This window comes from Trachurus trachurus, assembly GCF_905171665.1.
Source record: "Trachurus trachurus genome assembly, chromosome: 22".
Taxonomy (NCBI): domain Eukaryota; kingdom Metazoa; phylum Chordata; class Actinopteri; order Carangiformes; family Carangidae; genus Trachurus; species Trachurus trachurus.
This window is the reverse complement of record NC_139907.1, coordinates 2173659-2198998: the sequence shown is the minus strand read 5'-3', so window position 1 is coordinate 2198998 and position 25340 is coordinate 2173659. Positions and strand designations below refer to the sequence as shown.

The 25340-nt window shown below is 41.9% G+C and overlaps 1 protein-coding gene across 1 annotated transcript; it reads left to right on the top strand.

The window, feature by feature from the left end:
• Positions 1-1814: 1814 nt before the first annotated feature.
• LOC311005856 (E3 ubiquitin-protein ligase TRIM35-like) lies at positions 1815-20018 on the top strand (the record flags this gene model as incomplete). Its single annotated transcript, XM_083998466.1, has 3 exons — positions 1815-2060; positions 10785-11691; positions 18619-20018. 3 exons carry the CDS (start codon positions 1815-1817, stop codon positions 20016-20018), a joined length of 2553 nt encoding a protein of 850 aa, XP_083854592.1.
• Between the last annotated feature and the right edge of the window lie 5322 nt (positions 20019-25340).

Genomic DNA, 25340 nt, shown 5'->3' with positions numbered 1-25340 from the left:
AACTTGTGATCAATCAATCATTAGTTGTAAACATGTCAGTTCATCATAAAAAGCTGAATGTATGTACAATTTGTTCCTGTATTTCATCAACACATTCTTCTGTGGTTTAAATTATGTCTCATTTTATGTTATTAATCTTGTGTTATTGTGATTTTGTGTAGATCTATAAAAAGCAACAAACCGATGATTATTACTTAGATTAAAATCAACAAAAACAGCTGATTTCAGTGTAAACATGTCAGTTCATGATAAAAAGCTGAATGTACATTTATTCATGTTTTTCATCAACACAATAAAACCTTGTTCTGACTCAGTCATGTGCTGCTTTTCTGTTTCTTTGATAGTTACACTAATAGAAATACAGTCTCTGCACGTTAATCAGATTTTAAATCACACAACTGCCTGTTGAGTTTCTGGGGGTCACGGTTGGAGAGGCAGCAGACTGATGTGAGGGTGCCATCTTGTGGTGAAAATGAGCAGCTGCGTTATGAAACACATGCAGTTGATTGATCGGTGCAGTAACAGGGACATTGTCAGGACAGCACACCGAGGACACTCTGGTTTCCAAGTGCAGGGAGTTGTGTGCGTCTTAACAAGCAGCATAATTTGACGATATTTGGTTGTTTGAATTCTTCTAGTAATTGTCTCCTTTGTTATTTGTTCTTACCTTAGACCACATTCAACTCTCATCTGCCTAAGCCTGAATGGATGAACTGTACTGCTGTTACCATGACCCACTGTTATAAAGCAGCTTTGATTTATCTTGTGTCTACTTACTACAACTACTTGTCTACTTACTCAGTGACCTGTCTCTGCAGGACAAGTGGGATGGTAGGTTCAAAGGTGAGTCTCAACTCAACCACACAGCTTAAGTGCAAGGCCCGAACTCTAAGGGCTTCTCACAAAGGCCAGGAGACAAAAAGCTCGTTTACTCAAGTCCTGCGAGTTTGAAGTCCTGATAGGAACTATTTCTTCTGACTTTTCTGATTCATGTGTTCACAAAGCGAAACTAAACTGAGCTAATGTAACATCATCCTGCTTAAGTTTCAGTTTGACACAGCTCAGCCCCCTCACATGACTCACAGACTTAAACCAGGAAAGAGGTTGTTCTTCCTCAGTCCCAGAGACGCAGACTGAAGAGGAGACGATCAGATTCAGCTTCAGACCAAACTAACAACTTCCTGTGAGTGAGTCCAGCTACAACACTGCTGCTTCAACCTGTTGACACTCCACACACTGAAGGTGAGTTTGACTAAAACCTGGACTCAGAGTCACAGTAAACTTCAGTCAAGTTAGTAGAGGAGGGAGGGGAGCCATGATTGACTCTACTTCCTGTCTGCTGTGTTTTCAGCTTCACCTAAGATATTTTCAATTAAAATGTCGTTTATCAACGTGGTTCTTTTTGTTGTGTCATTGGTGTTACTTTGATTTGCACTATAATGAAATATTTTTATGGATAAAAACAGTTTAATGAGTATAATTTATAGATTTTAAGATGCTGACTCATGCTGGCTTTGAGCTAGCTTGGACACCATTTTGTGTAATTAGCCTGTTATAGATATTTGTCATTGGTGTTACTGTCATTGGTGTTACTGTGTGGTAACACCAACGACAGAAAACTAAATACGTATGATAGATTCTTTTTTTTTAAAGGAAAAAAAAGAAAAATATTCTAGTTGTCCATTATAGTTGGTAACATGGTGAGCATGGTAATAAATAGTTCCTGTTAAATTAAATTTGTGAAATCTGAATTAAAAATTTTAACTTTTTTGACTCTGAAAATCACCATATTTTGATAATGACCCACAGACTCAATGGCTTCCAGATCAGAGGAGGATCTCTGCTGTCCGGTCTGTACGGAGGTCTTCAGAGATCCTGTTGTTCTGTCCTGCAGCCACAGCTTCTGTAAAGACTGTCTGAAGAGCTGGTGGAGAGAGAAACAAGATCAACTGTGTCCAGTTTGTAAGAGAAGAAATTCAATGGATGATCCACCTTGTAACCTGGCGTTGAAGAACCTGTGTGAGAGCTTCTTACAGCAGAGAGAGCAGAGATCTTCAGAGGCTCTCTGCAGTCTGCACTCTGAGAAACTCAAACTCTTCTGTCTGGACCATCAGCAGCCAGTGTGTCTCATCTGCAGAGATTCACAAACACACAACAACCACAAATTCAGGCCCATCGATGAAGCTGCTCCACAACTTAAGAAGGAACTTCAGGAAATTCTGGAGCCCTTAAAGAAGAAGTTAAAGGGTTTTGAAGAAGTTCAAGTGAAGTTTGATCAAACAGCAGAACACATTAAGGTCCAGGCCCGACACACAGAGAGGCAGATTAAGGAGCAGTTTAAGAAGCTTTACCAGTTTCTAGAAGAGGAAGAGGAGGCCAGGATGGCTGCACTGAGGGAGGAAGAGGAGCAGAAGAGTCAGAGGATGAAGGAGAAGATGGAGGCTCTGAGCAGAGAGATAGAAGCTCTTTCACACACAGTCAGAGCCACAGAGGACGAGCTGAGAGCTGAAGACGTCTCATTCCTGCTCAACTACAAGGCTGCAGTGGAAAGAGTCCAGCAGCGCCCCCTGCTGGAGGATCCACAGCTGGACTCAGGAGCTCTGATAGACCAGGCCAAACACCTGGGCAACCTGACCTTCAACATCTGGAACAAGATGAAGGACATGGTCTCCTACAGTCCTGTGGTTCTAGACCCAAACACTGCTCATCCAGGACTCATCCTGTCTGGAGATCTGACCAGTGTGAGACCAGGGGACAAACAGCAGCTTCCTGACAACCCAGAGAGGATCGATACTTTCTGCTCTGTCCTGGGCTCTGAGGGTTTTAACTCAGGGACTCACAGCTGGGATGTCGAGGTTAGAGACAGTACACGGTGGGGACTGGGTGTGATAGCAGAGTCTGTGCAGAGGAAGGGAGACGAGATAAAGGGTGGATTTGGGGGAATGTCACTCATTAACGGTAAATACTCAGCTCGTTCACCATCAGGTCCAAACATTGATCTCCCAGAGCAGAAGAAGCTCCAGAAGATCAGAGTGAATCTGGACTTCAACAGAGGAAAACTGTCGTTCTCTGATCCTGATACTAACACACACATATACATCTTCACACACACTTTCACTGAGAAGATGTTTCCATGTATTGGCAATGCTGATGAAAATCCACTGAAGCTGTCACCAATGAAGGTGTCAGTGAAAGTGGATCAGAGCAGTTAGAGATAAATAAGGTGATCATATTAATAATGTTGTTTATTTCTTAGAGTAAAAAGTCAGTGAATTGAACCTGTTAAACTGCACCTGTCTTCCTGCTGCCTCATTATTACCAACACTCCTTATTTCTCTTTGACTTCTCAATGGTTTTTATAACCTTTTTTCTCCTTAAGTAGCTATATTTTTTCATTCTGTTGTCAACCTTTTCATCTGTAAAATGATTCCATGCATTGCATTTACCTTATTTTGATTGATGTCGATTATTTTATGTCATATATTGTTGTTGTTGTTTTTTGTGTAAATCTATGAAGAGCCACAAACTTGTGATCAATCAATCATCAATTGTAATAAACATGTCAGTTCATCATAAAAAGCTGAATATTGCGCGCACGCTGCGCTTCAGTTCGGCGCACGCTGCGCTTCAGTTCGGCGTCTCCCGCGAGGGCTGTCTGTCAAGCTATGTATAACAGATAATACCAGACAGGAAGTCGGGCAAATTGATGATTAATGAAGTTATTGATGTCTGTCTATAAATATTTGACCGTTGCGTGTGCACACAGCCCACACACACACAAAGGGAAAAGTCAGTGAATTGAACCTGTCTTCCTAATGTCTCATTATTACACTTTTCCTTTTTTACTAGTTTTCATGTGTAAAATAATTTTACATCACGTTTGTTATGACTTTTGTGTGAGGTGATGAGCACCAGTTAACTGATGGAGATAAAAAAAAAAGCTTTATTTTCAGTTCTTCTCCAAATGATAAAATGTCAAACATATAAGAAGTGTTGTTTAATTACATAATATGAAAAGTTTGTCTCTGTTCATACAAAACAATTAAAATGTATCAATGTGTCGGGTAATCACAAAAAGGTCCATAATTTGTTCCTGTTCTTCATCAACATAATAAAATATTGTCTTGAGTTGTCCTGTGGGAACAGTATTTTGTCCACTATGGTCAACAAAAGACAGTACACTCGGATTAAGGCCGGGATTTTGAGAGTCGCCTCACTCATAAAATGTTGAGTATGCTTGTCACAAAGAAATCTAAAACTACACCCTACCACCCTCAGGGCGATCCACAGCCTGAGCGGTTCAATAGAACTCTTCTCGACATGCTCGGCACTCTTGAGAAAACAGGATAAAAGTAAATGGAGTAGATACATCAGTCATCTTGTGCACACGTACAATTGCACGCTAAATGAGTCAACAGGCCACTCACCACACTTTCTTAAAGCAGAAGTGAGTGATCCGGTCGTTTTCGCTAATGCTGCGTTCCAGGCAGGCTTTTGAAATCGTAAATTACAGCTTCAAGTCACAACTTACAACTTTGTAGCGTTCCAGGCAACCCACTCGTGTTTTTCCGACCTGTTTTACCGGTGAAAGTCACTATAACGGCCACTCGTAACTTCCGACCGGTGAACTCGTACCAGATCGAACTGGTACGACTTCACGGTCGGAAAAATACGAGTTTCCTTGAACGCACCATAACAGTCCTCGTCGCTACGTCACCACATTCACGGCGTTCCTTGGCTGCACACACAGCCCTGCATGCCGTTCTCTCTCCTCATTGGATAAAAACTGTAGGATACGATAAATGTTTTCTCTTCGGCTCAGAGCAGAGCAGAGGGACTGAGAGACCCGTGTTTCAGACCAAACACTCTATGTAAGTGATTGCTGTCGGAAGATATAACTATTTAAGACTTATATTAACACAAATATATCACTTACTTCTGCTTTAACTGGTATGTATCTAGAATATACGGAACATATAATATCTAGTTTTATACATCAATGTTTACTCGGGTGTGTTGTTTTGTTTCGTTTGTTTTTAATGAAAGAAAATCCTCTGAAGATGAAAAACACACATTAGAGACTTAGTACTAAAACAGAGCTGTGTATTTGACAAACTTTTCTAAAATTATACATACATACATACAGAGGTTGCGCTAGACTTTTTCGTCGCCGGTCATTTTGACTGACGGGGTCATAAAAATTCCGTCATAATCTATTTTTACCGGTCACTTAAATTTTTTTTAAATGATAATAATGCCATATAGCATTCAATTTTAATTCATGTTTAATTCATATCAATTCCAAACAAATTGAACAGAGAATGCTCCGGAGCAGAGTCGGCGTCAGAGCACATCTAACCGTGGGTCAGTCAGTGAATGCGGGGGTCACTTTCTGCCACTCAACATCTAAATACAACGTTAGATGACATCAGTTTTCTGTCAACAATCAACATGCTAACCCATGTGTTATACCAAAACATCCAAAGGAGCACGTTTTCACATAGTGCACTGGCGTTAGCTCTCTCTCTCTCTCTCGCTCTCTCTCGCTCTCTCTCTCTCTCTCTCTCTCTCTCTCTCTCTCATCTCTCTTTTACGCACGCACGCAGCCACTGCGCATCACTGAAACAACTGAAGCTATAGACCACACAGCCAGATGCAGCACAAATTCAGACAGGACAAGACCCACTCAGCTTAAAGTGTTATAAACAATGCCACGGCGGGCAAAATATTAAAAGAAGGCTTAACGTTACCTTTAGAAGAGTTGTGCGCGGCGAGTGTGTGAAACGGTGATGTCCTACCCCCACTGCTCTACCTGTACCGAGACACACCGGCACCGCTGTGTAGCTACAGCTACGTAACTGAACAGCTGACTACTGTCGGCCCCTCGGACACTGCAGCTGAATCTCGCCCGTTAAATCATTATCGACCGTCATATTTGCACTGACACGACTCCCAGTCAACATTTAATCCACTTGAAGGAGTTTGAATACTGCGGGGAAGCTTTCTGTCTTCTTCTCTGTTGTTAGTGTGGCTACAGCGCCACACACGCTCCACACAGGCCTAGAGGATGTACTACAGCGTTTTCTACTGAGCGCACCAGCCAGCTGTGAGGTTTTTTTTTTTATCTAATTCTCACCGTAGTGACTTTGTGACATTGTATATGTTTTATATCGTTATCCATCGCTCCATTTATTGATTATCCGCCGGCTTCATTGTAAACAAATGCACATGGCCAGACAGCAATGGCTGTGAATTGCAATCTGTCAAAATGACGGATGGCCTCAAAATCTTTCCGTCACCGTTTTAAAAAAACGGTCAATGACGGAAAATATCCGGTTAACGCGACCCCTGCATACATAACTAAATTGAAAAAATAAAACACATGTGCCCACTGAGCTCATTTTAACTTTCAGTCTCGTTATTTTTCACCCCAAATGTTACTCCTCTCTGATTCTGACCATTTCTGAATAAAAACTATCAGTTGTAGATGCTTTGCACCATCTAGAGGAAATTTAGTGGAAATACATGTATCTAATTTTAAATCACACTTTTGCCCATTTCTTTTTACTGTTGGAAAGGCAGCAGACTGACGTAAGGAAGATAAGATTTGATAAGATAAGATCGCAAACTGGGGAAATTTACATCGTTGTTGCACTAAATGACTCCAATACTGCCAAAATTGCCGGCATGGGTATCGGCGAGTACCTGTTAGCTCTGTTAAACTGTTAGCTGTGTTAGCTCCATTGGCACCATTAGGTCTGTTAGGTCTGTTAGCTCCGTTAGCGGATACAGTTCAACTGGAGCTGTCTATTTCTTAAACTAAATGAGCAGCACTACAAATAACCTATTACACTTTGGACAAAACTAGCAAGTGTTTGATGCCTCGTATTATGGGCTTGGACCCTATTCGTACTGTTGACTAAGTATGGCAGCAGAATTTTGCTATTACATTGTCTGTGCTGAAGCCACTACAACTAGAGAAGTTTGTGGTCGACAAACTTGTTCTCTTCAGGGGGGCGTTCAACGGTTTTACCTTGGGTTAAACCTACACCAAAATATCCCTTTAGGGAGTGCCCCCTTCACTCCAAAAGTCCTTGGTCTCCTGAGCAGATATAATCTGCTTGGACCCTTCTTTGAAAAGTGCAGTGGTATTACCAGTCCAGTCCAGTCCAGTCGATTGTTCAGGTGAATGCCCAGGTACTTGTAAAATGTCACCATCTCAATGTCCTTGCCCTGGATGTTCAGCAGTGTTGGAGAGGGGTGTCTGCTCCTTACATCATTAGCTCCTTGGTCTTCTCCACATTGACCTAGGGGTGGTTCCTCAGATACCAGTCCACAATCCTCAATCCGTTTTCTTTACTCCCTAATGTCCCCTTGAGTGATAAGGCCAACAATTGCAGAGTCGTCAGAAAACTTCTCAAGGTGACAGGTGGGCATGTTGTTACTGAAGTCTGCAGCGTCCAGGGTCTTCATCAGTTGGGATGTCAGTGCCACCAGCCTGTAGCTGTTGGGACGTACAGGTTGTTTTCCACAGTCTTTGCACTCTCACCAGCGCTCAATCACTGAGCAGAGCTGGTCAGGACAGGACTTCAGGAGTCTGGAGCTGATGCAATCAGGAGCTGCTGCCTTCCTCGCATGAATTCTCCTGAGCCCGATACCTCACTTGGAATATTGTGAGGGACAACTTGGAGCTGAGGTACTCTGTGCTGAGGGTTGAGGGTGGAGGTATTGTGGTAGTGTGAAAAACAGTGGTGAGAAGATCAGTGGGTGGTGGTTGTGAACTGCATTTTGTAAGCAGAGGGCCATAGATGAGTGAGAGGATGAGGAAGCATACCGGGGGTTAGAGGTAAGATCTTAAGCCCGAGCCCGAGCCCGAGCCCGACCCGACCCGAATTTCGGGTCGGGTCGGGTATAAAATGTCAATCATTACGTTCGGGTCGGGTCGGGCCGGGCTTCTCTCTCGCTGACTTTTTTTTTTTTTTTTTTTTTTTAATATATGTTTATAGAAATGTATAAACGATGTGTGGAGTGCTGCAAAATGCCCTGTTAGTGTCAGAGGCAGAGCCGAATTAGTGGCGTGGGCCATGATGTGTAGGAAACACCGAGATTAAATCAGTAATCTTGTCACAACTCACTGTGATGTTGCTACACTAACATCACAGTGCGCTGACTTTGATGCGTTTCGAGGACCCGACTGAGTAGTTTGGCCACGAGACACCGTGGTCCACAAAAAAACAGAAGTCGCCTCATCACAACAACACGTACTGTACTAAACTCTTGCAATGACAATTCAAAGAACTCCTTCCTGTCTCTGTCTTAGAGAGGTAAGATCTTAAACCCAAGTCTGTCTATTTATCCGGGGTCCGCCCGCTATTCAGACATCCCGCTACTCCGACATGTCACTATTTAGACATCCCGCTATTACGACATCCCTCTATCTAGACATGCCGGTAGTCCGACACTTTTTGATACCGCTATTCTTTTTTTTTTTTTTTTTTTACAGCTGCGATACCCAGGCGCGTCTCTCTCTCTCTTTTCTTTTCAGCATGCCTATCACTGGTTTGATGAGGGAGTGATGTTCTTAATCTCAACAACTCAACTATCAAGTCGCAAACAAAACTGACACATATGATAAACAAACAGAACTATGCTGCAGTTTGTTTGTCAAGTTGACCTGTCACCTTCAGCACCACGGACAGCGCCGCGGATGAGCCGCGGAGCTGCAGCTGTGAGCGTCTGGGCTCTGGGCTTATGGCCTGGGGCCTCATTTATCAAAACTGTAAGTTAGCAGTGTAAAACTGCTGCTACTAAATGTTTTGCTTAGGCCTACGGTGAAAAGACAGCCCAAAATATTTACACCTTTTTCAGATCTATCAAACTGTGCGTGCACAACTCTGCACCTCAACTTTGATAACTGGATCCAAGAATGGTGCGCAGTTGCGCACGTGAACACACCTCCGTCCCCGGAATGCCTACACAACCATATATGGTCAGCACGTGCATATTAATTAGCCATGTGCGCTCTGTGGAGCGACAACAAAGTGACAACGGGCGGAGGGAGGGGGAAAGAAAGCGAGATACATGGCATCGGGCAATAAATCAGGCAAAAACCTCCCAAATCTCAACAAAAGGGAGCAGAAAAAGAATAATCTTATGTAATCTGCCCCTTTATTCCAGACAATCTATTATCCACCCCGTCATTGCTCTTCTTTGTCTGCGCGCTCTCTCTCTCTCTCTGCGCTCTCTCTCTCTCTCTGCGCTCTCTCTCTCTCCCTCTCCCCGTCTCTCTCTCTGCGCTCTCTCTCTCTCTCTGCGCTCTCTCTCTCTCCCTCTCCCCGTCTCTCTCTCTGCGCGCTCTCTCTCTCTCTCTCTCTCTTAAAGTGCCGCGCTAGATTCTTAAGGACGTACTCTGAGTCCTCACAAATAAAATATGAAATTTCGGGTTTGGTTCGGGCTCGGGCCTGCAAATCAAGTTAATTGCTCGGGTTCGGGCTTTAATCCCGCGGGCCTGGGTCGGGTCGGGCTGGATTTTTTAGGCCCGATCTTACCTCTACCGGGGGTGTCAACAAAGTGGGTTGCAGCAGTGATGACTGGGTAAGTAACAGATACATAGTCAGGAAAGCACTACGATGACACTCTGGTGTCCAATGTGCATAAGTGCTGGGGAAAACCAGGATCAGAGCAGAGCTGCTGCACCAAGTGTTTTCACCATACCGTCAAAAGTCTGGAATGAAAATCAACCTGTTTTAAATGGTTGGCAAAGCTCCGCCCACTCACATTAATCAACTCGGACAAACCAGGGAGCAGTTTGTCATGATCAACAAGTAAACCCAATCACCCCCAGATGCAACTGTCAAGCTGCAGGGAAACAAGCTCAGGGCTCCCACTGATTCAACATTGTGGTGGTTTTAAAAAGAATGCAACAAATTAATTACAACTAATTCAGTCCTAACTTTTTACAAATATACTATGAATTTAGTTGAAGAATAAGAATAGAGCTGGCAGAATGTGTTGTTTTTAAGCTGTAAGCTGTCATTGCTGGTCTTCCTATCAGACTGCGCACAAGGCAAGACTTGACAGTCACAACTTAGGTCTACACAGTATCTGTGCTGTGCATAAACTCTTGGCTTAGCTGATAAAGAAATGGATGACTCTTCACTTCCTGTTGGTTCAACTGCTCCACTACATTCAACCCACAGCTTCATCTGAACTGAAACAAATGATGCTACATCCTTTTCAGTCAGTTTTTAAGCTCCACCACTGACCACTCACACTAGATGAACCAAGACAATGTTGCATTTCTCCATCAGTGAAGAGAAGCAGACTGAAGAAGAGACAATCAGATTCAGCTTCAGACCAAACTAACAACTCCTTTGAGTGAGTCCTGCTGCTTCAACCTGCTGACACTCCACACACTGAAGGTGAGTTTGACTAAAACCTGGACTCAGAGTCACAGTAAACTTCAGTCAAGTCAGTAGAGGAGGGAGGGGAGCCATGACTGACTCTACTTCCTGTCTGCTGTGTTTTTAGCTTCACTCACAGACTAAATGGCTTCCAGATTAGAGGAGGATCTCTGCTGTCCGGTCTGTACGGAGGTCTTCAGAGATCCTGTTGTTCTGTCCTGCAGCCACAGCTTCTGTAAAGACTGTCTGAAGAGATGGTGGAGAGAGAAACAAGATCCACTGTGTCCAGTTTGTAACAGAAGATCTTCAAGAGATGAACCACCTCGAAACCTGGCGTTGAAGAACCTGTGTGAGAGCTTCTTACAGCAGAGAGAACAGAGATCTTCAGAGGCTCTCTGCAGTCTGCACTCTGAGAAACTCAAACTCTTCTGTCTGGACCATCAGCAGCCAGTGTGTCTCATCTGCAGAGATTCGGAAAAACACACCAACCACAGATTCAGACCCATCGATGAAGCTGCTTCAGACCTTAAGAAGAAACTTGAGAAAACTCTGGAGCACTTAAAGAAGAAGTTGAGGGGTTTTAAAAGAGTCCAAATGAAGTTTGGTCAAACAGCAGAACACATTAAGGTCCAGGCCCGACACACAGAGAGGCAGATTAAGGAGCAGTTTAAGAAGCTTCACCAGTTTCTAGAAGAGGAAGAGGAGGCCAGGATGGCTGCACTGAGGGAGGAAGAGGAGCAGAAGAGTCAGAGGATGAAGGAGAAGATGGAGGCTCTGAGCAGAGAGATAGCAGCTCTTTCACACACAGTCAGAGCCACAGAGGACGAGCTGAGAGCTGAAGACGTCTCATTCCTGCTCAACTACAAGGCTGCAGTGGAAAGAGTCCAGCAGCGCCCCCTGCTGGAGGATCCACAGCTGGACTCAGGAGCTCTGATAGACCAGGCCAAACACCTGGGCAACCTGACCTTCGACATCTGGAACAAGATGAAGGACATAGTCTCCTACAGTCCTGTGGTTCTGGACCCAAACACTGCTCATCCAAGACTCATCCTGTCTGAAGATCTGACCAGTGTGAGAGAAGGAGACAAACAGCAGCTTCCAAACAATCCAGAGAGGTTTGGTTATTCCTGCTCTGTCCTGGGCTCTGAGGGTTTTAACTCAGGGACTCACAGCTGGGATGTCGAGGTTGGAGACATTACATTCTGGTTACTGGGTGTGTTAACAGAGTCTGTGCAGAGGAAGGGAGACAACGTATGGTCTGGATTATGGGGACTATTGTTAAATGAAGGTAAATACTCAGCACATTCACCATCAGCATTAGACATTGTTCTCCCAGTGCAGCAGAAGTTCCAGAGGATCAGAGTGAATCTGGACTTGAACAGAGGAAAACTGTCGTTCTTTGATCCTGAAACTGACACACACCTTCACACACACTTGCACTCAGAAGATGTTTCCATACATTTACTCTGATGATAAAGCCCCAGTGAAGCTGTTACCAGTGAAGGTGTCAGTGACAGTGGAGCAGAGCAGTTAGAGATAAAGAGGATGATCATATGTATAATGTTGTTTATTTCAGAGACAGTAGATAATTGTATACAGACTGTTCACGGCTGTTGTAACCTGCCCGTTGCATTTTTTACTTTAGGCCCCATTTTGTTTATTATTTATTTGTTTGTACATTATTGGCACTTTTTAATCATATTTTATCTTGCAGTAGGTCCTTTTAATCTGCCCATTTGTGTATGTGTTCGAATGTGTGGATCTTCCTGGCTGCAAATCAATTTTCCCTGTTTGGGACAAATAAAGACACTTTGACTTTGACTTTGATTTCTTAAAGGGAAAAGTCAGTGAATTGAACCTGTTAAACTGTCTGTCCTACTGCTGTCTCATTATTGCAAACATTGTTGTTTCTCTTTGACTTCTCACTGGTTTTTGTTACCCTTTTCTTCTTCTGTGGTCTGTGGTTTTGGCTCATTTTATGTTATTAATCTTGTGTTATTGGGGTTTTGTGTAGATCTATGAAGAGAGACAAACAATAACTGAACTGAAACAAAAAAAAAGCTGTTTTCATTGTAAATATGTCAGTTCATCATAAAAGGCTGAATACATTTGTTCCTGTTTTTCATCAACACAATAAAATCTTGTTCTGACTCAGTCACGTCCTGTTAAACTGCACCCGTTGTCTCATCTGATCATTGATCACATTCAACAAACTACATTTTGAATTCTGCTTCAGTTGATGAGTTTCAAACAAGATTCATTCATGTCTTTTTGCATGAATGAAAAGTTTCAAATGTGTAGAAACTCTTCATCCGAGATTATGCAAAATCTATGAACTATTGTCTGATTGATGTGATGACACCAAGACCAACAGTGATTAGGACGGAGGAGTTCTTCCCTCCTGATTGGACGGTCCAGTCCACAGCAGGTCTGATGTGTAGACTACTGTACTGTCTGTGAACCTGCTCACACTCCAACATAGAAACACCCCATGTTCTCATTGCACTCCTGCACTTCTATATGAGGTCATTTCATGATGCAGCTGCAACATTTGTCCACCAGAGGGTGGTGTTGTCCACACAAGGATGGAGACTCAGCTGCAGTTTGTTGGACTGGATTTCTAATGTATCCTGTTACTTGAATTTTTATCTTGTGTATACAGTCTGTATACATTTCTCATGGTTTTTATATTCATCTGTTTTGATCTTGATATTCACTGACTTATTCATATTTAATGCTCGGGTTGTTAACTTTGTTGATAGTTCCAGGATGATTTCTTATGATTAGTAAATAGATAAAAGAAATGTTCTAATGTTGCTGTCCTTGAACTCTTCATTCTCATCTTCATCATCACAGCTCCATACATGATGTCCTTCGTCTGTTGGGTCAGTCAGTCAGTTTTCACAGTGTAGACACTTAGAATCACAGTAAAACACAAACACTTCAGTTCAAACATGGTGGATCACAGTGAATGTGTTGTGTTCAATACAAAACGACACCAGTGAAACGAGAACAAAGAAACAAGTTCATGTCTTAAACCTGAAAGTTTTGATGCATGTGGACATGTGGATATCAGCTCCTTCTGGTCTGTTAGCGCCAAAGAACGAGCCGTGATCACGGTGAAATGGAAACTGATTAAAGATCAGTAACTAAGAGAGAAACTGTCCCTGTAACATCCTCCTCCACAAAGACCCAGGAAGCAGCAGAAATTTAACACAACTCACTCAAAACGATGCACAAACCACTGAAGCTCCTCTCTGGTGTCTCATCAGCTTGTCAATCACTGGAGGACAGACCTGTCAATCAATCACACATGCCTCTAGTTATTCCAGTTGTAGCCCACTTCTCCAGATTAGGGATGTAATAATACAGAAAACTTGACATCAAATTATGACAGTTATCGACATAGACGCGATATTCATAAGCAGGGCCGGCCCTGTACATCTGGGGGCCCTAAGCAGGATAAAATTGGGGGCCCTGCCTCACAGTGTATATAGCCTATGTACCATCAAATATTCATAAAACCAGCTACCGTATGCAACCCTTGCATATTTTATTGTACCTCTATCAACATGATGGCAAGCAGATAGTTCACATTACTAATTGGAGTGTAAACTCTTAAAGCTGTCTAATTGCACTTGTCATTTTTTCTTCTACTTTGTTTTTGTCTGAATGTTAATGTTAATATTGTGAATGGCAATAGGTGGCTCCAAACCGGCAGTATTAAATCACTACTTTTGATGTAGCAGAAAGATAAAGGATTCTACAAAAGATTACAGTTTGAACAGATTTATTTTCTTTAAATTATCTGTACAGCTAAATTCTAGAACAGTTAAAACAAAACTTCAGTTGAGAAGAAGATAGAGGATGTTGGTTGGTCAGCAGCATCATCAGCAGTAACCATTGGAGCTGTGGAGAAGATTAGTAGAATTTTTTCAGCCACTTGTGCACTGTACACACAATTTAATTTTCCAATAGATATAAACATATTGTGGCAACAAACAAGAAACTTACCAACTGTATGACTGGAACCAGCCACAGGGGAATGAGGATGTGGCAACATGGCATATCTAAGCAGCCATTAATAAATGGGTGATTGATCCTTTATCCCCTCACAGGAAAACAGCTGTTATCTTTTCACTGTAAACAGACCTTAAAATCAGCCAGGACATGTGAACTGCAGCAGGCTGGTACATGTAGCAGCTAGCCAGCTAAGTGAGCTAACACAAGCACCGACATGTTTTTCGGCTAAACGTACATCTGGTAAACATAACATTAATTAGCCTTACCTTGTCCTTGTTTTTTTTTCATCCTCGACCTTCTTCTTTTTCCTATTTTCTGCACCTGACGGATATATCCTTTTGGACATCGTCACTGTCCAAAAGCTAATCACCTCCTCGCAAATCGCGATCTCAGTGAGTGAGGGAGGGAGGGGGTGGTGCGCGCTCGTTACCGGACACGGGCCACAGTCTGCGTTACGTTTACGTCAGAGCGATAGATATATCTGGTGTCACGGTCATTGTTGCCAGTTGGGTCAAGGGTTACACTTTGTCAGAGAGGGTTAGACAAATGATTGAGCAAAGTTTGGGGGCCCCCTAGTGGCTGCGGGGCCCTAAGCAGCTGCTTAGTTCGCTTATAGGGAGGGCCGGCTCTGTTCATAAGTGCAATACAGCTTATCTATCAGGAAACATTCCTTCAATGCAAGTATAAATTAACACTTAAACTACCTTTAAAACTAATTGAAAACATCACAATAAAACATTAAAAATACAGTTTCTCGAGCTAAAGATACAGACATCATAACAAGCCATCAATGTGGACTCTCGTTCTTAGCTCGTCATTATCAATAATCATAATCACCGTACGGTCTTTCAAGTTTTCATCTCGGTTAGCGATCACATTAAATGAACATGATTACATGTTGCCTTACATTGTGTCGGCTCCGCTCAGTGGACCTGAGTAGACCGGGTGCTGACGGTGTTAAGGGCGTTCACACCAAACGCGATAGGACTTGTACAGCAAGTAGCTACAGTGCAGCAACGGTGGTGATATCAGCCATGATCAACGTGGAAAGAGAGCGGGTTGAGAAATACCGGTTCAAAAATGAGCAGGCAGAGTGCTTCTGATTTAGAAAATATAAATCAATTATTTAATTAGACTTAAATGTCAAGAAACATAAACTAATTCACTTTTCTGAGAAAATAACTTAAAAATTCTTTGTTCTCTTCGTTTGTCATCACAAACAATTAAGGCACGAAAGAAAAAGGTTCACCATCAGTTAATTAAATTAAACCCATAATTTATCTCTTTAAGTTGCAAGAAAATACTCTTCAAGTTTAAACAAAAATGAACCGTTACGCTACTCAAAAGCACCTTTAAACAACCAACATATTAGCTTTGTGCTATACTATGTGTAATAAAGTCAAACTCAACTCAGTGGGCCCACACAACGCACGCACAAAAATCTAAATAAAATCCGCTGCAGGCCTAACGTTACGATGCTTGAAAGCGAGAAAATCCACAGTTTTAATCCACATGATCCACATAACTAAGGATGTCACGATTAGGCCTAACCCAGGTATTAAACACTACAGTTAATCATAAAGATTCCTAGATCTACCGAGACTTTTCCAAAACATTGGAACAAAAAGAGCCAGGTTTGCACGGAGGAAAAGAAAATTACACAACATCTGCTTGTTACCGCATGTGTAACTTTGTTTTGGTTTGTTAAATTACATTTATATAATATAACATTGAATCGGTAGGAATTTAAAGCTTGTCATTTGCAATAAAAGAAATCGATTAAAATAAACTAAATAGTAAATATTTCAACCTACTTTTCTGTAGGCTAGTAATGTAATCATACTTTGACTATATTTGATTTTATGCATACATAGCCTAGTGTTGTGAAATTAAATGCATAATAATCGTGATAATCGTAATACCGTGATAAGTGCTCTGACAATAATCGTACCAAGAAAATCTCTAATTGTGACAAACACAGAAAAGTAAAAAGTAAAAGTGTTAGCCTACCTCGAGTGCAGCTCAACTCCGAAGAACGACAGTTTACCCAGTCTGATGAAAGGCGATGCTGAAGGTAGATCAACATGGAGGCAGACAGACAGGTGAGACGGTGATGGAGTCTCTTTCACTCACCCTGACAGCGTTTCAGATGAAGCCTCACGGTCCCGCGTGGGAAACAATGAGGCTCAGCCCACAGAGTTAGCTGGTAGCTGGTTTAGCTAGGCAGCGGCTAACAGTCTATTCACTTTACTAGCCAGTGCTAATAATAATAATAACACTCAAAACGTGCACAACTACAACAGAAACTTCGAGTAGAAATGTCTCCAGTTGTCCACCAATCAGGCGCAGCTCAGATATCCAGGTAAATGTGCAGCAGCAGTCTTCTCCATAAGTCTAACATTAGCCTAGTGAAACTACACACTTGTCGCCATGTGACTCTGTTGACGTCTCTCTTTTCCGATCGTCTCTCTGTCAAGTTCCCCAAAATCCACACACACATGTAGGCTACACTATCTCTCTCTTCCTATCTGACACCGTCAATCACACACCTTCGACCACCAATGAAGGACCAGTATTCACTTCTTTCTCGATCGGTACTTCCTCTTTCACCATGTGCTTTTCAAAATAAAATGAAATTGAAATATTTAATAATGCATCTCCGACCTACACTGTTAACCCTTTCATTAGACTATTTAAACCTGCATGAAATATTATTTTAACACTTTTAACACAATTTATGGGTAGCTGAGTTACACAATAATCTTCAGGCCTGCTTTGTAATCAATTGAAGGATTATCTTTTTTAGAAGGACTTCAGAACAGTGACCAATAAAAGCGAATTCAGCCCGACACCACAGTGACTGAGTTGTGTGTTTTTCAGTGGACAAGTTGTTTTCAGTTTTTTTTCAATGAGTGTGTATTGGAGCCCAGTGGTGTTGCACCTAATGTCTGGTTTCCAAGTGCAGGGAGTTGTGTGCGTCTTAACAAGCAGCATAATTTGACGATATTTGGTTGTTTGAATTCTTCTAGTAATTGTCTCCTTTGTTATTTGTTCTTACCTTAGACCACATTCAACTCTCATCTGCCTAAGCCTGAATGGATGAACTGTACTGCTGTTACCATGACCCACTGTTATAAAGCAGCTTTGATTTATCTTGTGTCTACTTACTACAACTACTTGTCTACTTACTCAGTGACCTGTCTCAGCAGGACAAGTGGGATGGTAGGTTCAAAGGTGAGTCTCAACTCAACCACACAGCTTAAGTGCAAGGCCCGAACTCTAAGGGCTTCTCACAAAGGCCAGGAGACAAAAAACGAATTTACTCAAGTCCTGCGAGTTTGAAGTCCTGATAGGAACTATTTCTTCTGACTTTTTTGATTAATGTGTTCACAAAGCGAAACTAAACTGAGCTTATGTAACATCATCCTGCTTAAGTTTCAGTTTGACACAGCTCAGCCCCCTCACATGACTCACAGACTTAAACCAGGAAAGAGTTTGTTCTTCCTCAGTCCCAGAGACGCAAACTGAAGAAGAGACGATCAGATTCAGCTTCAGACCAAACTAACAACTTCCTGTGAGTGAGTCCAGCTACAACACTGCTGCTTCAACCTGCCGACACTCCACACACTGAAGGTGAGTTTGACTAAAACCTGGACTCAAGTCACAGTAAACTTCAGTCAAGTCAGTAGAGGAGGGAGGGGAGCCATGACTGTCTGCTGTGTTTTCAGCTTCACCTAAGATATTTTCAATTAAAATGTTGTTTATCAACGTGGTTCTTTTTGTTGTGTCATTGGTGTTACTTTGATTTGCACTATAATTAAATATTTTTATGGATAAAAACAGTTTAATGAGTAGGTAATTTATAGATTTTAAGATGCTGACTCATGCTGGCTTTGAGCTAGCTTGGACACTATTTTGTGTAATTAGCCTATAGATATTTGTCATTGGTGTTACTGTCATTGGTGTTACTGTGTGGTAACACCAACGACAGAAAACTAAATAGGCCTACATATGATAGATTTTTTTTTTTAAGGAGAAAAAAAAAGAAAAATATTCTAGTTGTCCATTATAGTTGGTAACATGGTGAGCATGCTAATAAATAGTTCCCGTTAAATTAAATTTGTGAAATCTGTATTAAAAATTTTAACTTTTTTGACTCTGAAAATCACCATATTTTGATAATGACCCACAGACTCAATGGCTTTCAGACCAGAGGAGGATCTCTGCTGTCCGGTCTGTACGGAGGTCTTCAGAGATCCTGTTATTCTGTCCTGCAGCCACAGCTTCTGTAAAGACTGTCTGAAGAGATGGTGGGAGGAGAAACAAGATAGACTGTGTCCAGTTTGTAAGACAAGATCTTCAATTGATGATCCACCCTGTAACCTGGCGTTGAAGAACCTGTGTGAGAGCTTCTTACAGCAGAGAAAGAGATCTTCAGAGGCTCTCTGCAGTCTGCTCTCTGAGAAACTTAAAGTCTTCTGTCTGGACCATCAGCAGCCAGTGTGTCTCGTCTGCAGAGATTCAGAAAAACACACCAACCACAGCTTCAGACCCATCGATGAAGCTGCTTCACAACTCAAGAAGGAACTTGAGGAAACTCTGGAGTCCTTAAAGAAGAAGTTAAAGGGTTTTGAAGAAGTTCAATTGGAGTTTGGTCAAACAGCAGAACACATTAAGGTCCAGGCCCGACTCACAGAGAGGCAGATTAAGGAGCAGTTTAAGAAGCTTCACCAGTTTCTAGAAGAGGAAGAGGAGGCCAGGATGGCTGCACTGAGGGAGGAAGAGGAGCAGAAGAGTCAGAGGATGAAGGAGAAGATGGAGGCTCTGAGCAGAGAGATAGCAGCTCTTTCACACACAGTCAGAGCCACAGAGGACGAGCTGAGAGCTGAAGACGTCTCATTCCTGCTCAACTACAAGGCTGCAGTGGAAAGAGTCCAGCAGCGCCCCCTGCTGGAGGATCCACAGCTGGACTCAGGAGCTCTGATAGACCAGGCCAAACACCTGGGCAACCTGACCTTCAACATCTGGAACAAGATGAAGAATATGGTCTCCTACAGTCCTGTGGTTCTGGACCCAAACACTGCTGATCCAAGACTCATCCTGTCTGAAGATCTGACCAGTGTGAGAGAAGGAAACAAACAGCAACTTCATGACAATCCAGAGAGGTTTGATGATTTCTACCCTGTCCTGGGCTCTGAGGGTTTTAACTCAGGGACTCACAGCTGGGATGTCGAGGTGAGAGACAATACATGGTGGGGACTGGGTGTGGTGACAGAGTCTGTGCAGAGGAAGGGAGGCAACATATGGTCTGGGTTATGGGGAATGGAGTTCGATGAAAGTGGAGATATTGCGCGTTCACCATCAGGTCCAAACATCAATCTCCCAGAGCAGAAGAAGTTCCAGAGGATCAGAGTGAATCTGGACTTGAACAGAGGAAAACTGTCGTTCTCTGATCCTGATACTAACACACACATACACACTTTCACACATACTTTCACTCAGAAGATGTTTCCATACGTTGCCATTGGTAAAAAAGTCCCAGTGAAGCTGTTACCAGTGAAGGTGTCAGTGACAGTGGAGCAGAGCAGTTAGAGATAAAGAAGATGGTCATATTTATAATGTTGTTTATTTCTCAAAGGGAAAAGTCAGTGAATTGAACCTGTTAAACTGCACCTGTTATTACATTTTTCCTTTTTTTTTTTTTTTACTACTTTTCATGCGTAAAATAATTTCACATTACATTTGTTATGACTTTTGTGTGGGGTGATGAGCACCAGTTAACTGATGCCGATATTTTCAGTTCTGCTCTAAATGATAAAATGTTAAACATATAAGAAGTGATTCTTGTTTAATTACATACTATGAAAAGTTTGTCTCTGTTCATACTAACTAAACTTGTGATCAATCAATCATTAGTTGTAAACATGTCAGTTCATCATAAAAAGCTGAATGTATGTACAATTTGTTCCTGTATTTCATCAACACATTCTTCTGTGGTTTAAATTATGTCTCATTTTATGTTATTAATATTGTGTTATTGTGATTTTGTGTAGATCTATAAAAAGCAACAAACCGATGATTATTACTTAGATTAAAATCAACAAAAACAGCTGATTTCAGTGTAAACATGTCAGTTCATGATAAAAAGCTGAATGTACATTTATTCATGTTTTTCATCAACACAATAAAACCTTGTTCTGTCTCAGTCATGTGCTGCTTTTCTGTTTCTTTGATAGTTACACTAATAGAAATACAGTCTCTGCACGTTAATCAGATTTTAAATCACACAACTGCCTGTTGAGTTTCTGGGGGTCACGGTTGGAGAGGCAGCAGACTGATGTGAGGGTGCCATCTTGTGGTGAAGATGAGCAGCTGCATTATGAAACACATGCAGTTGATTGATCGGTGCAGTAACAGGGACATTGTCAGGACAGCACACCGAGGACACTCTGGTTTCCAAGTGCAGGGAGTTGTGTGCGTCTTAACAAGCAGCATAATTTGACGATATTTGGTTGTTTGAATTCTTCTAGTAATTGTCTCCTTTGTTATTTGTTCTTACCTTAGACCACATTCAACTCTCATCTGCCTAAGCCTGAATGGATGAACTGTACTGCTGTTACCATGACCCACTGTTATAAAGCAGCTTTGATTTATCTTGTGTCTACTTACTACAACTACTTGTCTACTTACTCAGTGACCTGTCTCAGCAGGACAAGTGGGATGGTAGGTTCAAAGGTGAGTCTCAACTCAACCACACAGCTTAAGTGCAAGGCCCAAACTCTAAGGGCTTCTCACAAAGGCCAGGAGACAAAAAGCTCATTTACTCAAGTCCTGCGAGTTTGAAGTCCTGATAGGAACTATTTCTTCTGACTTTTCTGATTCATGTGTTCACAAAGCGAAACTAAACTGAGCTAATGTAACATCATCCTGCTTAAGTTTCAGTTTGACACAGCTCAGCCCCCTCACATGACTCACAGACTTAAACCAGGAAAGAGTTTGTTCTTCCTCAGTCCCAGAGACGCAGACTGAAGAGGAGACGATCAGATTCAGCTTCAGACCAAACTAACAACTTCCTGTGAGTGAGTCCAGCTACAACACTGCTGCTTCAACCTACTGACACTCCACATACTGAAGGTGAGTTTGACTAAAACCTGGACTCAGAGTCACAGTAAACTTCAGTCAAGTCAGTAGAGGAGGGAGGGGAGCCAGGACTGACTCTACTTGCTGTCTGCTGTGTTTTCAGCTTCACCTAAGATATTTTCAATTAAAATGTTGTTTATCAACGTGGTTCTTTTTGTTGTGTTATTGGTGTTACTTTGATTTGCGCTTTAATGAAATATTTTTATGGATAAAAACAGTTTAATGAGTAAAATGTATAGATTTTAAGATGCTGACTCATGCTGGCTTTGAGCTAGCTTGGACACCATTTTGTGTAATTAGCCTGTTATAGATATTTGTCATTGGTGTTACTGTCATTGGTGTTACTGTGTGGTAACACCAATGACAGAAAAATAAATACGTATGATAGATTTTTTTTTTTTTTAAGGAAAGTAAAGAAATATATTCTAGTTGTCCATTATAGTTGGTAACATGTTCAACATGCTAATGAATAGTTCCCATTAAATTAAATTTGTGAAATCTGAATTAAAAATTTTAACTTTTTAATATTTAATATTTATCTGTAACAAAACTCCTTTGGAATATTTACTCCTTCAAAGTCGAGCCCAAAGTTCCCTTTTTAATGTTAGCGGTTAAACTGATGGCGCCCTTCACACCTGGCTTTAACATGTGATCTGGATGTGCTACGCATGATTGATTTGTTTATTGAGCTCTGATTGTGGTCCAGTCAGAATCAATGTAATGACAACAGTTGTTATGTTATATACAGATGTCATGTTAGATGTAAATTATCTTGAAATAACTTATTATTTTGGGCCCAGCTCAACCAATCAGAAACTAGAATCCAGTTATTACACATGTTACTGACAGCACATATATTTTTATACTTTCTCCATTTGATATTGACTTTGTCACGATACTGCTGGAACTGCTGCTGCCTTCTCCTTTATGTTTTTGATACTTTATGGTAAAGTGTGTTGAAAGAAGTTCAAACCTCAATAAAACACATATACAATGGTAAAAAAAAAAAAAAAAAAAAAAAAAAAGATTAATTGTTTTAATTGAGTCCTGGCCCTATTACACAAGATAAACACACACACACACACACACACACACACACACACACACACACACACACACAGTTAACCTAATGTGATTACAGCTCCTCCATATCAGTGCTTATAGAAAGATGATCATGTTTGATTCCCATGTTGACAGAGATGGCAAAATCGGCGGTAGCCGTGGCCCATTCAAAATTTCCCGACAGGAAATTTTCTAGTTATTCTCCGTCCTCTTCCGGACGCTTTTTCGATTCGCTACTAGTCCTGCAATATTATATATCAAAACGTGCAGCTTGATCGGGATCGGTGGGCTATTACTTTTCTCAACAGTTTACGAATTTTTTGCGACGTAAGTCGCGAAAAACTGCGCAACATTTTTGCATGTAAGTCAATGGGACGGGCGGAAAAAAAAGAGCGAAAAAGACCAATCATTGGAGTTTAACAAACGTCTACTGCTCAGGCATACTTTCACCTAGAGACTCCATTTAAACTTTAAACAGTAGACACAAGTCTTGTGTATTGGCGTATTACTCCACGTTTTGATAGGTCATATAGTTTTTGATCAATCCCTGTTCAATGACCATGATCATTTTTGGAGAAATTATGAGATTATAATGGGTGTGTATTGAACGGAATGTTCGTGTCAGAGTGCGTGACATCATCGGTTAGAGTGGGAGAGATGCCAGAAAAACTCCAGATTTTTTCTCTTTCCAAACTCGGCCCGGCCACAATTTACACTCTACACACATAATTTTTTCAGAATTTGTAAGGGCGTTTTCACACCTGCAGTTGTTCCGATTCAGCAACTAAACCGATACAACTGTTGCGTTCTTTTTTCTGGGCCGTTTGTGTTCACATTGCATGATTCTAAAGCGGTACAGCGCTTTGCGCTGTGGAACAGCGCCGTAGCAACGGCCCTAACAACACCCCATCAGCTGATCAGCAACAATGGCAACAATGAACCGCGGGCTGACTTGCAGTAGTGAGGAGGTTCAATTTCGTATTAATATTTGGGCAGACGAGTATTTAGTTGAAGTTCAATTTAAAAAAAAATGCCCAAGCTGACTGGTTTATGGCTGGGGCGAGACCTTGAAGTATGCCTATAATGTGCTATGGTCAGGTTGTGTTGGTCAAGCTGTGTTTTCAGTTTCAGGTGTCATAGTTATGTCAGATGAATTGTCCTCTAACACAGCCATTCTCAACCTTGGGGTCCCTCCCGACCCCAGTTGATGTGACTGGAGGGGACAAATGAACGACATGTTTCTTGGCATGCATTGCTGACCTGGGCATTGTTTCTTAATAAATTAGAAAAACTTTTCTTGTCATTCCCCTTTTCCGTGCATGGTTGAAGGAGATTGGCTTGCATCCACGCTCCACTCGCTCCTGCGCCGACAGGTCCTCGCATGTCACATAAACCAGCCCGGGTGTGTGGACACCGCATCAACTCGCCACCCGCATCTATTTAAACTCCGTCGCTTTGTTTTGTTCTTTTGCCCTGATGAAAACCTCCAGGTCGGAATATTGGCCATGGAGACAAAACTACAGCAGCCAATTATTTTTTTCAGTGCAGGGATCAAGAACTAAAAAGGCAAAAAAAAAAACACCTCGGACAGCGCTGCGCTTTATCCATCATGCGTTCACACCGGCGTGTGTGTGTTTGTGTGTTGGGGCGGGGGGGGACAGCAGTGCATGTGAAATTGGGGGTCGCGACTCAAAAAGGTTGAGAACCACTGCTCTAACACACCCTACAGTTTGACTCTTTTTTTCTTCTAGTAAACGGGCACCGTAGCATGACTAGTTATAGGGGTTGTTTGCGGAGCTCTGCCCGGTGCTGATCGCCGCGGGTCAGCTTGGAAAGGCTGGTGGACTCATGGCTTGAGTTTGCGTCTTTCTTTTCTTTTTGCCACTGGCTTTCCTGTTTTGTGTACATTATGAAAAGGCCAAGACGACACGCTGCTGATGCTCCATTATGTTTTTGGGGCAGTTGCGTGGTCCTCCTCCTCCGGTTGCCAGGTAACCAGTCAATTTGTTCCGATACATGTGTCGGTTGCGTTCTCACTACAAACGAACCGCTCCAGGGCTCGGATGGAAACGAGCCGAGACCGCCTCTCCCAAGCGATCTCGGCCCGCTTGTTTTGTTCCGCATCGAGCGCGATTGCTGTGTTCACATCTGACCAAACGAACCGATATATGACGTAAACGCTCCCTGTTTCGGAACAAATGGTCAGGTGTGAAAGCGCCCTAAGACAAACTTGTCCTGTCACTCATCATCTGCTCAAAATATCAGAGAGACTTACAGAATTTAAACTCTGAGCCTCTAAGTGCGGCCACGTCTGTCTCTGCTCCTCTCTGCTCCTCATTTTTAATAATTTATATTATGTAATGACAACAGTTGTTATGTTATATACAGATGTCATGTTAGATGTAAATTATCTTGAAATAACTTATTATTTTGGGCCCAGCTCAACCAATCAGAAACTAGAATCCAGTTATTACACATGTTACTGACAGCACATATATTTTTATACTTTCTCCATTTGATATTGACTTTGTCACGATACTGCTGGAACTGCTGCTGCCTTCTCCTTTATGTTTTTGATACATTATGGTAAAGTGTGTTGAAAGAAGTTCAAACCTCAATAAAAAACATATACAATGGTAAAAAAAAAAAAAAAAAATTGTAACTTTTTTGACTCTGAAAATCACCATATTTTGATAATGACCCACAGACTAA